Source organism: Scleropages formosus, chromosome 20 (genome assembly GCF_900964775.1).
Source record: "Scleropages formosus chromosome 20, fSclFor1.1, whole genome shotgun sequence".
In the NCBI taxonomy this organism is placed as follows: domain Eukaryota; kingdom Metazoa; phylum Chordata; class Actinopteri; order Osteoglossiformes; family Osteoglossidae; genus Scleropages; species Scleropages formosus.
Window position 1 is genome coordinate 9995120 of NC_041825.1, and position 16628 is coordinate 10011747.

At 44.1% G+C, this 16628-nt stretch overlaps 1 protein-coding gene across 2 annotated transcripts in view; it reads right to left on the reverse strand.

The window, feature by feature from the left end:
* LOC108927032 (protein kinase C beta type-like) overlaps positions 1-16628 on the reverse strand; it is a 116193-nt gene that overhangs the window by 56341 nt on the left and 43224 nt on the right. For both annotated transcript variants that reach the window (XM_018740068.2, XM_018740060.2), the window contains exons 4-5: positions 4647-4758; positions 828-956 (exon numbers count right to left, since the gene is read on the reverse strand). In XM_018740068.2, coding sequence (XP_018595584.1) covers positions 828-956; positions 4647-4758 — 241 coding nt within the window. The remainder of the gene's footprint in view (positions 1-827; positions 957-4646; positions 4759-16628) is intronic.

Here is a 16628-nt window from a genome sequence, read left to right on the forward strand (position 1 = left end):
TAAACTGCATGTGTGCTATATTTTCAAACCTTTCTCACTGTGTGTACACTATAACGAATTTGTCAGAAATCCTACATCGCTTGTGGATCCTTCTACACCACTTCCAGACAAAAAAAAAAAAAACTCTCCGGACATAATGTTTACATGTGGATGTGGATATATTTACATTCCTTGCTGTGTTTCTGACAAAAAAAAAGCACTACATTTTATTGTTAATTAGGCGCTTTCTCCAAATGCTGCTTGTGGACTGACCGCTGTCCTCTGACACTAATCAAAAGAAGAAGCTGGAAACTTAAAGTTAACAATTTAAAGAAAATAAAATTTAAATATTGTATATTACTGTATTTTATTATATATTAAAAATATATTAAATATGAAAAATAAGCTGTCTAAAGTAGTACCTTTGTCTTCTATAATGAGTAGAAAAGGAGGAAGACGACATTTCCTTTAACAGTCCAAAAAAAAGTGAAATGCAGATATAACACATTTCAACAGAAATTCTCCTCTGAAGATGTTTAGGCAAAGAAGCTACAGTGTTAGGATTAAAGGATCCATCTGTGTGCTTTCACAAGATGGATTTATTATTTTGAAAAAAAAAAAAAAAAAAAAAAAATCACGTTAATAGGATGTGGCTACTTGTGGCTGCCTGGGTGTGTAAACAATACGTATGTGTGTGTGACACTGTGTGTGATGGGTCACTTATTCATAGGAGGGAGTGTGCACAACTGCACAAATGTGTCCGAATGTCAGCGTATGCTTCAGCTGAGCGCGCACACAGAGCCGTGTGTGTCCGTGAGAGCTGAGAGGCGGCGGCGGCGGTGGCTGACCCCACACTGTGAGCGCGGTGTTCTTGATCTCGGCAGCGATTTGTATACGACCCCTCCGCTCCGTGTGGTCGGTGCCGCACAGGCTGGGCACGTTGGCCACGCAGCGCTTGTGGATGTTCATCATGCAGTCTGGAGGAGAAAAAGAGAGAGAGAAGAGGAAGAGGAGGAAACATCTGTCACACACATATACACACCTGCTGTCACACTGACACGTCTTCAGGTTGCAGAGGTGTCTGCGTGGATCCTGGGGTTCAGAGAGAGCATGAGGCTTGTGTTTCAGGGGTGAGTTTCACCCGCTTGTTCTAGACAGTCTGGGGCAGGTGGGGCAGGGGAGAGGCCAACAGGGGGCGCGCTCTACTCACACTTGGGTCACTGCCCCCCTGGTGGGGAAACTCCACCTGCCCACAATGTCAGCAGCTGTAAGAGCCCTGTGGGAGGTGACACACACACTGCGTGGGATTGAGATACCGCTCTGCTGCCCGCCCCCCCCCTTAATGAAATACATTGATTAGTAGTGGAATTTCTGCGGAACCTGAGAATCACCACCAACAGTGGCCCCACCAGCAATAGGTCAGGGACTTACTCTTAAAAAAAATTGGGTCCATATATATATTTATACACACACACACACACACACACACACAGCTGTATGAATGTGGAAATAACTGCAAGCAGCTTAACGCAATAAGTCTCTTTGGAGGAAAGGGTCCGTTACGTGAACAAATGCAAATGAACAAATGTTACCGTAAATATAAACGTAAGCCTCCGATTCACCGCAGGAACGTACTCATGTTAACTCGCTTATACCACAGGCTGCGGAGCAGATTCCGTCCATCAGTATCGACAGCAGCAACAAGCTCAACACATGCAAGCATAACAAGTACTTGCACCTAAATAAATAAATAAATAAAAAACACGTTTCATCCCTAACGTCCCCCACCTGAGGACAGCACAGTGAAATATGGTGAGAGGATGCACTAAGTAACCTTGCCACCCATCAATATGTCACACCTGTGGGGTACAAGGCCGCTGTACCGAGAGCGGACTCCTCCGTGCCAAAAGGCTCGAACGCTTCCGCCGAGATGGAGATGTAGAACGAGGGAGACGTGGGGGAGGCGGGCGAGATCGGGACTCTCTCCAGGACGCTGCTCTTATTACTCATTCCAGCTATCAGCAACGTCCCTTATTCTCCCACTAACTGCTTCAAGCGCACACCACCACGCGATGTATGACATCCACTGATCTGTCCTGTTGGGCACGATTTTAAAAATGCCCATTACAATAGAGCCTCCTAAATTTGTATGAAAATGAGAAGCTCAGTTACACTACATGTATACAGTGTTCATCCTTAACGCTTACGCAAGTGTTGTTGCGTTAAGAAGGCATTTGTTGCATTCTTAACGCAACTGATTTTCTCCCAAATTTTTAGTTATGTTGATTTTTGCGTTGCTCATGATTCAAGTTTACCGATTACAAAAACACCACTAGCTCTTGTAGAGTGTCAGTTTTAGTCTGGTACTTTACCGCCAGTGGAAGATTCTAGAATTTACCAGAACATTCTGGAAACCGGAAGATCCTAAAAGGTACTGGAAAATTTAGTGTTTGGAACCCGGTGCCAAAATTCGCCAAAATATGGCTCATTTCAAGAAAGTGAAATATTTTTGTAAAAACTGACATAGTATGAACTAACACTAAAAAAATATGTTTAACAAAACTGAATAGAAAATGCAAAAAAAAAAAAAAAGAATTAGAGTTATTCATTTAGAATGGGGGGGCACGTTATGGCGCGGCGGATTTGGCCGGGTCCTACTCTTGGGTGGGTCTGGGGTTCGAGTCCTGCTTGAGGTGCCTTGTGATGGACTGGAGTCCTGTCCTGGGTGTGTCCCCTCCCCATCCAGCCTTGTGCCCTGTGTTGCTGAGTTAGGCTCCAGCTCACTGCGACCTCACTTGGGAGAAGGAATTTGAACCTATGACATGAAGTTACAAAGTAGAAGCACTAACCACTACACTATCAGTTGCATTAGCACCGATATATATCAAGATACATTTGTGTGTGACGTGTGTATCTATATACATATGTTGAGTGTATTTGCAATATGAGGGTGCGGTGGCACAGTGGGATTGGCCTGTGCCTGCTCTATACTGGGTCTGAGGTTCGAGTCCTGCTTGAGGTGCCTTGTGATGGACTGGCGTCCTGTCCTGGGTGTGTCCCCTCCCCATCCAGCCTTACAACCTGTGTTGCTGAGTTAGGCTCCAGGTCGTCGCGACCTCACTTGGGACAAGCGGTTTCAGACCGTGTGTGTGTGTGTGTGTGTGTGTGTGTGTGTGTGTGTGTGTGTGTAATATATATATATATATATATATATATATATATAATTCATTTAGCTGATACTTTTCTCAATGAGATTTACCATCTGAGATTATATAAACAATTATTTTCTCATTTACACAGGTGCACAATTCTTATTTGGAGCAATGGAAGGCGAACACCTTACTCAACGGTACTTTGGGCGTCAGTGGGGATTTGAACCTACCTTCACCGAATGGAAGGCGACAGCTCCAACCACAACACTGCTAAAGAACTTTGAAATGTACCGCTCTTCAGTAAAGAAGTTACTCTGTGTAAGTGGGGAAAAAAGATAAGTAGCTCTCACCTACCATTGGGCTCAAGTCTGAGTGCAAAACAAAGCCGCTGTCGATACCAACTGCTGGTCTCAAGATGTCACTGCAGGTGCACATTTAACTGACACCTTTCTCAACCTACAACTATTCACCCATTTTCACACACACACACACACACACACACACACACACACACACACACACACACACACACACACACACACACACACACACACAGTCTGAGGCCACGGCAAACTGGAGCCTAACCCAGCAACACAGGGCTGGAGGGAGAGGGGATGCACCCATTACGGGATGCCAGCCCGCCGCAAGGCACCCCAAACAAGACTCAAGCCCCAGACCCACTAGAGAGCAGGCACAAGCCAAACCCCTCCAACTTACACAGATGAGTAATTTTACTGGAGCACTTTAGGGTAAGTACCGTGCTCAAGAATACTGCAGCTGGTGGTGGGATTTAAACCTGTAACATTCTGGTCTAAAGGCAGCAGCTTTAACCACTGCACTGCCAGCATCACCCTTCAGTGTTGCGAGAGCGAGACTTCTGCTACAGTCCCGTCATTTCGACGATCTGTGCCATCAGTCCTTGGAACACGATGTGTGTACGTGGAGACACCTCGACAGTGGGAACGTGGCAGGATTAATGATCACCGGAAGAGCGTTCATTCAAAACGGTCTAAAGTTCATTCGTCTCGTTCGGCTCCTGCGGTCCCTTTGAAGCTACCCAAATTTTGCTTTTAACGAAGGTACAGACTGCATGTTAATTACTTTTAGGTATTCAATAAGAAAACGCCGCTGTGCTCGGCAACGGAAGCTCCCTTTGCAAATATGTGGTCGTCTCAAGGGTTTCACATACTACCACTGGAACAATGAACATTTGATCTGAATCATAAGAGAAATCGAGAAATAACTGCACACCTTCTTGGAAGTTCTCAGGATACTGCTACATGTCCACCCAAATACAGTAAACGTTACCATGGATTTACTCGTACCTGTGTGTATACCTGTATGGATGTCTTGTCGGTACAGTTTCAGCTTCTCTGTTATTGTGACCCAATTCTGCTGCTCATGAACGAACAAACCGTAGAAAAATGGTGTGCGGCACATCACGGGCTCCAATGAGACTCGTTCGTAAAAGGACATCACAAAGGGAAAAAAAAAAAAGTCAGAGGCCATACGTACGATCACACTTCATCCCCTGGTGAATGAGGCCGTACAGCAGCGATCCGCAGTGGTCACAGAAGGTGGGGCTTGAGTACGTGTGCACCTTGAACTTGTGCTTACTCCGGGGGTCCTGCGAAGACACGTCGAAAGAAACGCACCGTCACTTTAGGAAGGGTTCGACAACAGGGATTCCTCTGCGGCCTTTTCTTTGCAAAGCAAGTTAGTCGAACCGCTGCAGCGCACACGGCGTTTCATAACCGCAGTTATAGACCTTCACTCAATATTGGTGACATGCGTTTAGTGAGCGTACGGGTGAACCGTGATTGCAATGGGGAGAAAGAGGTGGGACATGAGCTGCAAGGCTTCCCCAAACACCTGGATGGACAGAGGTACGAGTCGTGATAAATTCATACAACATGGCTGTGTCTGCGCACCTCGGTTCGTAACGCAATCCGCTAACGGGGAGCCCAAATATATCCCAGCCCTGCACACAGTGAAGCAAGTGGGTGTTTCCAACCACAAGCCGAACCATCTTTCGCGTGTCAGGAGCAAAGGGGTGATCGCGGTGCCGAAGGCCCGTGTTACGCTTCCTTTACACCAACGCGTGAAATCTTTCATCACCTGGTGAGTGGATAAGAATAAAGAGGAAAGAGCAAGTAGCCCAAAATTTATTTAAACTTTAAAAAAATGTACTATGGATTTCACAGGGCGAAATCAGAGCTTAAAATAAAAACGAAAAAGAAAACAGTTGATCAACCAACTAGAGTGGTTTATTTCACAAAGACATCATTAAAAATTTTAAGGGAGGTTAAGGGGAAAGTGTTCATGGTTACATCCTATTCATTTAGCAAATGTTCTAACCTGTCTTTTTTTTTTTTTTTTCTTTGCACCTGAAAAAAAAGTACACACACATACTCTACAACCGCTTGTCCCAAGTGGGGTCACGGTGAATCGGAGCCTAACCCAGCAACACAGGGCTGGAGGGGACACACCCCGGGTGGGATGCCAGTCCATCGCAAGGCACCCCAAGCAGGACTCGAATCCCAGACCCACCACAGAGCAGGACACGGCCAAACCTGCTGCACCCCCACTGCACCACCAACCTTCAGGTCCAAAGGCAGTAGCTCTAACCACTACACTACCATCTGTCCCTGTAAATATTTAAATATTTAAAAAAGGCAGCAAGGGCTGGCCCGTGTTTACACACCCATGGTTCGGACCGATCCAGAAACGTGTGCCGCCAGGGCATCCCTTGACAACGGAGACAATCTGGAGGCATCTCCTCGCGGGAGCTGCATACATCACACTTTCACGGCACAACGTCGAGCGTCGCTGCCGCATTGCCCGAGCAGGACTGGCTTCAAATCGCGCTGCATGATATTCTGTCACTTTGCCCCGCTGTTAGTCATCTCTAATATGAGAAAAGCACAGCATGTACGCATGAAGAGCCGATCAAAGATGAGTGTGGGGAAAAGCAGCGCTAGGAAGTCATTAGAAGTGCATCAGTGCTGTGCGGTCGCCGTGGTGAGCAGATGACAGCTGCTCCCGGCACGAGTCAAGCGGGCAACGGGTTCGACTGTTTGCTGAAGGAAGCCACCAGAGTGTGTTCTCTAAGACGCACTCATGTGTTCATATTAACTGTTCACATGCACATATGCTTATGAAAAGTAGGTGGTTTGATTGTGGGGCTCTGGGGTGGTTTTCCAGACAGCTGTGGTTCCCACACCGTGGACTCTGTGGGTTTACTTGCCACCCAGACCTCACCTGACCCCCTCACCGGCATCCTAATACTCCCACGGCTAATAAGGCAGTCACTCCTTGTTACGGCTGATGGCTTTAATGTTGCCCCAGCGGGGGGAGGTGGTGGTGCTGGTGATGGGGGAGTTGAGCTGCTGTCAGGAAGGGTCAGAAGTGGAGCGACTGGCCGGGTGCGGTGCCGCTAGACCAGCCACCAGCGTGGAGCTCTGCCTAAGCCAGCTGATGGCAGGAAAGAAATCTGTTGCATTGTTACGTAACCGAAAAGCCCTTTCTCATTTCCTGTGACTCAACAGAGAGAGCACGAAGGATTTCGTCGAATTCGCCCGTTTTTGTGACTTGTCCAGCTTTTGGTTAGGCCACATCGAGAGCTGACCCCGCGAGCAACTCAAGAACACCGCGGCAGTGGTGGAAACCCAGGTGCCCGTGGAGAGGAACCAAACTGTCGATGAGGTTCCTTTCAAAGAAGCCTGACAGCGACACGTTTCAACATCTTATGACTCCAGTCATCTTGGAAATGGAGGTTCCGCTTCTTTCAGACCGACGCTGCCTTTCAGTTCCCGAGTGAAGCACCAGGTGGGTCTCACACTGAACGCATGAGTCAAAAGGAGATCCCCAGACCCACGATCCTTAATGAATGGCGCTGAATAAACAAATACGTCACACTTAACTTACACTGTCATTTTGACTTTTACTCCAACTTCAGACAACTTCCTCAAAAAATGGCAAAGAATTCACATTTATTCATTTAGCAGGTGCTATTCTTAGCAACAAAATAAAATGAGTAACTAGTAAGAAGTATGAAGCTGATACCTTTATCCATGGATACTTGCACTATACAGGTAATTGAAAGTGACCAGTTGACGTGAAACACACATCTTTGGACAATCAGGAGGACGCCGGAGCACCTGGAGAAAACCCAAGTGAACATGGAGAGAACACCGGCATTCTACACCCTGAGCCAAAACGGCAGACGTACTGATCACGGCCTTTCATTTAATGACCCTTAATTTCCAGCTAAGCTGTGAAACAAGGAATCCGAGGCCCCGAGAGGGTTTGGACAACCTCAGGTTCGATTAAACCTAACGGCCCCGCAGACAAAGTGCCTTGAGGAAGACAGTCTCACACAAGCTGTACGCACACATCCCATTCCTTGATGCTTTTCTCCAAAGCAACCTACAATTATTTACCCATTTATACAGCTGGGTAACATTCACTGGAGCAATTCAGGGTAAGTCCTCCACGCAGTGGTATTAAAGCTGGAGGTGACAGTCAAACCGATGACCCTTAGGCCTGAAGGCGGCTGCTCTAACCGTTGGGCCACCAGCGGCCCCTTAGGATTAGACGTTATCGTCTGTACGACAGAACAAGTAACAGTATGTGCGTCACTTTTTCGTGGTTCAGTAGAGCGCAAAAAAGCCCATTGTGCAAAAGCAAATAAAGAAATATTACCGCATTTATTAAATGGACCCAAACAGAACCAGACAGAGAGGGACCGCAGCCGATTCGAAGCGGTGCATTTTTTGCACGATTAAGCCGGTTCCCGTAATCTGCGACGAGCATCCGAAGGGGAAGTGTTTGAGGCGCGCGGCCATGCGACGCAGCTGCCAGCTACCTGCTCATTTGCATCAAAGTGGCGTTTTTAGCACACCAGATTGACCTGTTCTCTGAAACTGGCAGAAACAAAGCTACACCTTGCCGCTACGCTCGAGTGAGGCCACGTTCCACGGAGAGCTTTGAATGGTAACGAGATCCGACACAAAAACCAACAAAACGCACAATAACTGATGATAATTAACAACGCAGCCAAGCTTTACCATGCACAATTTCCAGTCCACTGAATTGTAGTAAAAGTCCACGGAACACTGAAGGGGGGCAACACATAAATATAAATGTGCTAAAAATCTGTTGTGTGTATTTATGTGTAATACATTTACATTTTATTCATTTAGCAGACGCTCTTCTCCAAAGCAGCGTACAACTGAGGGCCAACGAACGACTGTCGCGGCACACTCAGTTTTTAATTGGTACATATTATACGAGTAGCTGCATACAGAACCGATAGGAAATATTAAAGGTGACAGCAACAGGTGCCTTTTAATGCAAATTTATGGATCAGGTGAGAAATGGGTCCAAAAGAGATGCGTTTTGAGACCGGTCTGTTCTGAGGGAGAAAGGAAGCTCATACAACAACACTGGAGCCAAAAGCGAAAAGCTTCTAGCTTTCGGACCTTTTACATTTATTTATTTAGCAGACGCTTCTCTCCAAAGTGGCTTCCAATGAACTCTATGTAGTGTTGTCAGCCCACACACCTTATTCACCGCAGTGACTTACACTGCTAGATACACTACTTACACTGGGTCACTCATTCATACATCAATGGAACACACACACTCTCTCTGTCACTCACACACTACGGGGGAACCTGAACAGCACCTCTTTGGAGTGTGGGAGGAAACCGGAGCACCCGGACGAAACCCACACAGACTTGAGCAGGCATCGAACCCACATCCTCTTGCACCACCAACGTGCAGTGAGACAGCAGCGCTACTCGCTGTGCCACCATGCCTTTTCTGTGTCAGAACTACTTATGGTTGGAAACTACATAGTTACCTTTAGTGTTACCCAATTACTGTTTAATGATGTATAGTTACACACCTCAGAGAATAACTTTACAATATTTGCAGTGACTTCACATCTACAGTCCTGATCAGAAGCTACCTCTTTCAGGTTGAGTCCATCACCATACCAAGATACAATTACACACTAACAATGCATAAGTCATGTCCAAAAATGCTATATTTATTGAAGATTTTAATGAAGCTAAGAAAATAAGCTTAACTTTTTTGCAAGTATTTTTCATATTTTGCTCGTTGTTGGTTTGTCTCAAAGCACGGGGGGGGGGACAAAAACCAAATGCGTCGAGGTGAACAGAGCACGTATCGAGAAAAGGAGGTGCGGTAAAGCAGAGGAGAGGCCTTGTGGTGAACTTGAGGTAAAAATTGCACAATGTACATGTCTCAGTTAATCTGGCCACAACAAAAGATTCCATGGAGACAAACATCAATATTCGTATGAGTGAACACAGTTAGAAACACCTGTGAAACGTCTATAAATGGAAAACCCCCATACACTACAGCAGCGTATAGGTTTTTTTTTTTTTTTTTTTTTTTAAAAAAAAAAAAAAAAAAAAAAAAAAAAAAAAACTTCCTGTCAACAAACTGGTCACATGAAGACAGACAGGAAGTGCTACAGAGTCTGCCACAGCAGATATACCACTATACAAAAAATGTTGCATTAATGTATTTCTATTCCCTTTGTAAGCTACACGTATAAAAGACGACTGACTACAACGTGACGGCACAATGGTAGCATCCAAAAGCTACGCCCGGCTCCCACCACGTTTACTCCATTTGTAGAATTACGCAAACAGGCTTGGTAGCTGATCCGCCGCAAACGTGCGCATGTGTCCAGCTCCGGAATCACCCGTGCTGCCCACGACCCCGCAGGCCCGTCCTCACCGGCCACCTAATGCGTTTCGACAACCAAATAACAATATTGCCCAGGAGAGTGACACTTGGCCGCTCTGCACACATAAGCCTGTAAATAACTGTGCTGCCACAGCGGCAGTCGAGGAGGAAATTCAGATGAGGAGGGGGAAGCTGAACAAAAGTATAAATAGAATTTGGAAAAAAGAAAAAAAAAAAAAAAAAAGAACTGGGTGCATTCTGCTTTGTGTTTATTATCATAGCGAAGGCACTGAGGGTGACAGGCTCTAATGGTGGACAACCCGGCCAAGGAAGGGTTCCTGCTGGTGGAATGGATGCAGAGGTCAAAATTCACAATTCATGGATGCCGCAGGCCCTAATTCAGTCTATCCAGGGAGGTCGGACCTAGTATAACAACATTTAAGGTATAGCATATCAACCAGTAAAAGAACGTAAAGGTTGAGAACTCCACGGGTTTGAATGGAGAGGGTGAAGGTAAAGTCTTAACATGTTACAGTAAAACCAAAGTGAAAGAGCAGGAAATCCCTCTGACCTCCCCTCTTACGACTGCTTCAACCCTCGTACTTACGACGCAACTTCTTACCATTCATAAACTTTTTTTTTTATAGCAGGTTGTAACTGTTTTCAAGTGTTCGTTTTTAGGGTTCAGGACTTCATTCCCTCACAATCCATTTCTCCAAGAGTCTTGGACTTGCATCCATTATTTATTCCTTTAGCTAATGGTTTTCACCAGAGCAACTTAAGATGATGGGTTGGTTTACAAATCCACTTACAATGATTTACCCATTTACACAGCTGGGTAACATTTACTGTGTCAATTCAGGGCAAGTACCTTGCTCAAGGGTACAACACCAGCAGATGGGATACAAAGCTGGGTCTTCTGACTGCAAGGTGACGATAACAACAATTGTGCCATGGACCCAAACTGCCACCTAGGGGGCATTAATTCCTTTCTACACTATCCAGAGTTAGGAATAGCAAGAAGCTACCATCACAGGTTCGATAAATTCCTTTGTTTCACTATGTTAATGACCAAATCACTCCGCATTTGCATAAAAGAGCCTCTTTATGTGCGATTACAGCATCCTGGGTTCAATAATCTGTACTCTAAGAGCAGCAGACAGTTGTGGAACAGAGATACTACCCCTGTAGAGCACAGGGCTGGGTGCCGGGGCTTTCCTTGAAAGAACCAGACCCGTTGCATGGATGTTTCCATCACTGCTGTTCCGTTCCATCGCGGCTGCGGTCGACTCCCACCGGGAGCTGACATTCCCTTCAACCCACCAGCGATGCTACCCATGACCGCATGGGCTCCTTACTTCGTCCTTGCTCGCGATTCGGTGAACCGAACCACTCGAAAATAAGGCAGAGTGCTGGTTGTGGCACCCTTTCAATGGAGCTGCAGCAGTGCCGGTAATCACAGCTCACGTGGGTGTGGTGGGAGGGCAGCAGCGAGCAAGAATGCCTCATCAGAGCTGGAGGCCAGAGAATCCGAGAAGCCGCACTTGTTCTGACTGTAGCTGCAACGTAAACAGCAACAGCAGCAGCAGCAAATCATACAAAGAAATCCTCTTAAAATAACCATAAAAACAAATCCTCTTAAAACAACAGAGGAAAAAGCATAAAGCAAACGAGAGCGTGCAAAATTTTTTTTTCTACTAAAAAAAATTGACTATTGCTAGATGAAAGAGTCATTGTCTGCCATTGAAACTGTTATTGATAGATTTACCAGTATTGGTCTCTGGTCTTTTAATAATCCCGTAATAATGGAAATTGCAGTCAAATTTTAGCTGTGCTTCCAATTGCTTCTTAAAACACTGAGCGATTATGATCAAAAAAAAACCTACTGCATTAAACCAGATTACAGAAAGATCACAAAAGATTCTGCAGCATGGAAACATGGTTGTGGATGTTTATATTTACACTGATATTGAGCAGAATTCCTTCTATGGTTAAGCAGCAAAGAAGCAGTGAATGGGCCTAGAAAGGAAGATTTTTATGAACGTCTCGCAGCACATTCTGTGTTTATTAATAGATGCAGTTATGACAAAACACTTGGCAAACTTACTTCACCAGTACACAGTACGTACTGATCTTGCCTTCCGTATCTTTTGATTAAGGCATAAAATCTGACAAAGGTCCATTTAATGTTGGGCAGGAACAAGATTACTTTTAGCCACTGGAATGCCTCCACAGTCAACCACAGCAACAAAAAGTGTTTGGTGAGCTATTCCTGGTTTGTGTACACCCCCACAAACATGGATATTTAAAGACACTTGCAAACAAAGCAAGTCACAATTTTTCTGGAAAAATCATATCAAAGCACATCGACAGCGTAACAGTATCACTGGATGTTTTCTAATATTTTGTAGGCTCGGCTGTTCTGTTTGATATTTAACACCCCAGAAAGCTCAGTCTACCAACTGATTTCATTAAAAATAATCACATAAATATGATCAAAATCAAAATTCATACACTACTTCTGAAGCATCAAGAGCTTTTTGCTGCTTTCCTTCCATGATATTCAGATTTTTCACACTGATCTCTTGTATATCGAGTCAGGAATAAACAAATGACGAGTTAATCAATGACTAAAGATACATTAGGTTATTTTTGTCCTGGGGGGTGCTGTGGCGCAGTGGGTTGGACCGCAGTCCTGCTCTCCGGTGGGTCTGGGGTTCGAGTCCCGCTTGGGGTGCCTTGCGATGGACTGGCGTCCCGTCCTGGGTGTGTCCCCTCCCCCTCCGGCCTTACGCCCTGTGTTACCGGGTAGGCTCCGGTTCCCCGTGACCCTGTATGGGACGAGCGGTTCTGAAAATGTGTGTGTGTGTGTGTGTGTGTGTGTGTGTATTTTTGTCCTACATGTTTTTTGGAAAGAAATGAAGATTGTTATATAATTTATATAAAACTGATATATAAACCTAACTGGGAGGAAAAAAAAAAAAAAAATTACACCAGAAAACAGCACAGTGCAACACCTTAATTTGCTCCCCTTACCGCCTCATTTTTCCACAAGTTACTGTGGTGTTACTTGCAATATCAGTGCCATTTGAGGATAAATTCTCAGCCATCTGCTTGGGAGACAAGTAATGATTCACTACTTATTAACTCACAAACATCTGTCCATCATAAAGTCAAGACACCTTTGCAATCTTCATTTTTCTACTTTAAAAAAAGTGAAATTCCTGTAGTAACACGCAAAGCAGGATTTATTTGATCTCATTTGCATATAACGATTCCACAGAACTGTTGTGTGACAGCTTGTAGCCATCACCGAAACAGTCAGTAACATGTTGAATGGTTGAAACACACAATGAATCTGTCAGATATAATAGGTCATTTCATTCCTTGGGCTTGAGGATTTCTTGGACTCAAGCTGCTTCGCAGTACCAACACAATCGAGCCTATAGAGGTCTGCTAAAGGCTCCTAACATATCAAACTAGAAGGCTAAATCTGCAGGGAGTCTTAAAACAATTATACCATTAACACAATTAGGACAATATGATCATAATGGAGGAAAAATGAGAATAATGTAAAAATGTCAAAGGACTTCAGTTTGTTTGTTGATGTACATGTAGCTGTACCAGTCTCTTCTACAATTAAGAGAAAGTCTCTTAATGAGGCATAAACCTGCCGGCAGTAAAAATCTGTATAGTCAGACCTTGTAATAGACTGGCTCGAGAGAACTTTGAAATTTTGATTTCTTTTCGAAAACATGTAGGACATCTAATGTCCTCTAACAATTTCCATGACAAGTTTGGTTTAAAAAAAAAAAAAAAAGGGGGGGGGGGTAAAAAAAGTCCTTTTAATTACATTTGCTATTTTAGCTGACACTTTTCTCTAAAGCAACTTACAGCATTAAGCTACTCAAAAATAAACTACTTATTTTTTAAGATAAGAACCTTGCTCAAGGCTACTACAGCTGGACAAGTGACTCAAACCTGCGACCTTTGGGTCCAAAGGCAAGGGCGCTAACCATCGTACTACCAGCTGTCCCGCCACTCTCTGAAAGGTGGAGCAGTCAGTCCTCAAGTGGAGAACACCGCATGGGTGTATGGATAAACTTACAGGACGTAAATGTCTAGGAAGACCTGCCTTGAAAGGCAGAGCCTCTCAGCTCTCTAACGTGAAGAATTTGCAAAAAAAAAAAAAAAAGAATTTTTTGAAACAGCACTGGATAAAATAATGTTCGACAACAGATAGTGTAGTTGAAGAAACTTGGTGAAGTCATTAAGAAACAAAAAAACGGTTAAATTCTACACACACTACAAATCATATCAGAGAGGAGGAAAAAAAACTGAAGAGAATTAGTATAGAGAAGAGCACAGGTCAAGATGTTTACTTTGTTTAACCCACCGTACCACCTGCCACATTACAGAAAAGCTAAACTCAGGAAAAGAAAAGGGTTTGCGAACTTGCATTATTTCCTTTCTATCAACCAATGGGAGGAATTTACAGTATCAATAAAGAGGAAAAAAATAATAATTATTATTATTATTATTATTATTATTATTAACAGTCCTGGCAGAGAAAACTGAAGTATTTAGATTGCACCTTCTTGGAAGTTATTGAAGGAGCATATTGTATCAGGGATGTTTAATGGACAGAAAAGTAATCCTTTAACTGGAAAAATACACGAGTGTACTTTAAATACATACACATTACTGCTTTTAAGACATGAAAGACAGAAGTGTATGCTGTCAGTGCTGACACAGACAGGCAGTCAACTGGAGTTACGATCGCTCCAGGCTTAATACCTGCAATAAATGTATGAGTCAGCAGTCATATAATGTCACTCATCACTACAGTGACTGGTAGTGATTTTAAAGAAAAAGGGGAAAAAAGGGAAAAAAAAAATCTAGTCCAAGCTCACTGTGATTTCAGCTGATTGTTCCAGGGGTATTAGCAGCCTGGCCTTCCTTTCTGCTCGGACTTGGCATCACAACTCGGAGTTGATAGCAGCGCGGCTGTAATGTACCTCACTTTATTCCTGCATGAGAGGCATAATTGACCAGAAAAACTCTAGAGAGACCAAAACAAACACACACTTGTGTGTGTTTCACTGGAAACATGAGCTTGCCTTGACTTTCAGCAAGGATGTAATTTAGCATCAGAACATAAAACAGAATATTAGCATACATAATACTCAAGTCAGGGTGAGTAACTGCAAAAAGAACATGAACAGAATAAACCGGAGCAAAACCTCACCACCGTGAAAGACGACTACACGCTGACGTGGAAGTAGGTAGCTACCTGTGGAATATACAAACTCCTTGTGTTATACTTGGGTGACTTGTGTGTTTTCAAAGACACACATTTTCCAGTTTAGAGCCACACTCAGAGATGCACTGAATGGAGTTAAAAGGGTAATAAGGAGCTTCATTTAACATCCCCTAGTTTGGCTTACGTGGCAATTCTTCACAAGAATTGCCACCGAATGACATTGTATTGCCTGCCTCTCAGCTGAGCGGCATGACACATTTACATTTATTTACATGTATTTAGAGGGGATGCGGTGGCGCAGTGGGTTGGACCGCAGTCCTGCTCTTTGGTGGGTCTGGGGTTCGAGTCCCGCTTGGGGTGCCTTGCGACGGACTGGCGTCCCGTCCTGGGTGTGTCCCCTTCCCCCTCCGGCCTTACGCCCTGTGCTGCCGGGTAGGCTCCGGTTTCCTGTGACCCCGTGGGGGACAAGCGGTTCTGAAAATGTGTGTGTGTGTGTGTGTGTGTACGTGTATTTATTTAGCAGACACTTTTCTCCAAAGCAACTTCCAATGGATACTATGTAGTGTTACCAACCCACACACCTTATTCATCAAGTTGGTTTTACACTGCTAGATACACTGAGTTTTTACATTTAAATTTGTATTTATTCATATATGAATTATTTTTATTCATATAGCTATTCATTTAGCACGTGTATATCGCTTTAACGAAAAGCAATTATGAATTAGTGTTTAGCTCTGATGGGCTCAACCTTTTGCCCAGTGCTGCTTCACCTCAAACTTGCTCAGGACAAGTGGTTAATGAAATTGGATGGATAGTATTCAGCCAATACCTTTATCCAAGGTAACTTACAACACAAACTGAACTCCCTGTGATTATTCCCTCATCTACAGCATACAGGAGAGCAATGTAACACACCACCTGAGCGGGGATCGATCCCATATCAAAGTGGACAACCCAGGCACCATACAGTGTCAACTTGTGAATTCATGTACATTATTTTCATTGATTTCTTCTGTTTTTATGGTGTTGCTTTTCTGCATTAAAGGTTGAATTAGGGGTGTGGTGGCACGGCAGGTTCAGCCGGTGCCTGTGCCTGGGGGTTTGAAAAAATTATAAGCATTGAAACTAATGGTCATTGTCTCTTGAAGTTATGAGAATTTACCTAACGAAGGGTCCTTAGGAACACATTACCTTCATAAGGTGTGGGAAGAATATATATGTAAGTGCATTTTCTCTGCTTTTAATTTCTGAGGTTGTATTACATAATTATAAATTCAGAAGTTCATTACAATTTTAACTTTTATTTAATTACTGGTCCTTCGAAAGCAAGTCTGCATTTCAAAGACCAAAACAATGTTCCTAAGGAGATGAAGTGGGTGTTTCCTGAAAATAACTGAAGATAACAAGAAAATAAAACATACTCGATAAAGTGACTTGATTTAAATGTTTACATAGTGATTGGGAAGCCTTCAATGGAAGGAAGGGCAAGACCTCTTCAACCGCTTTTG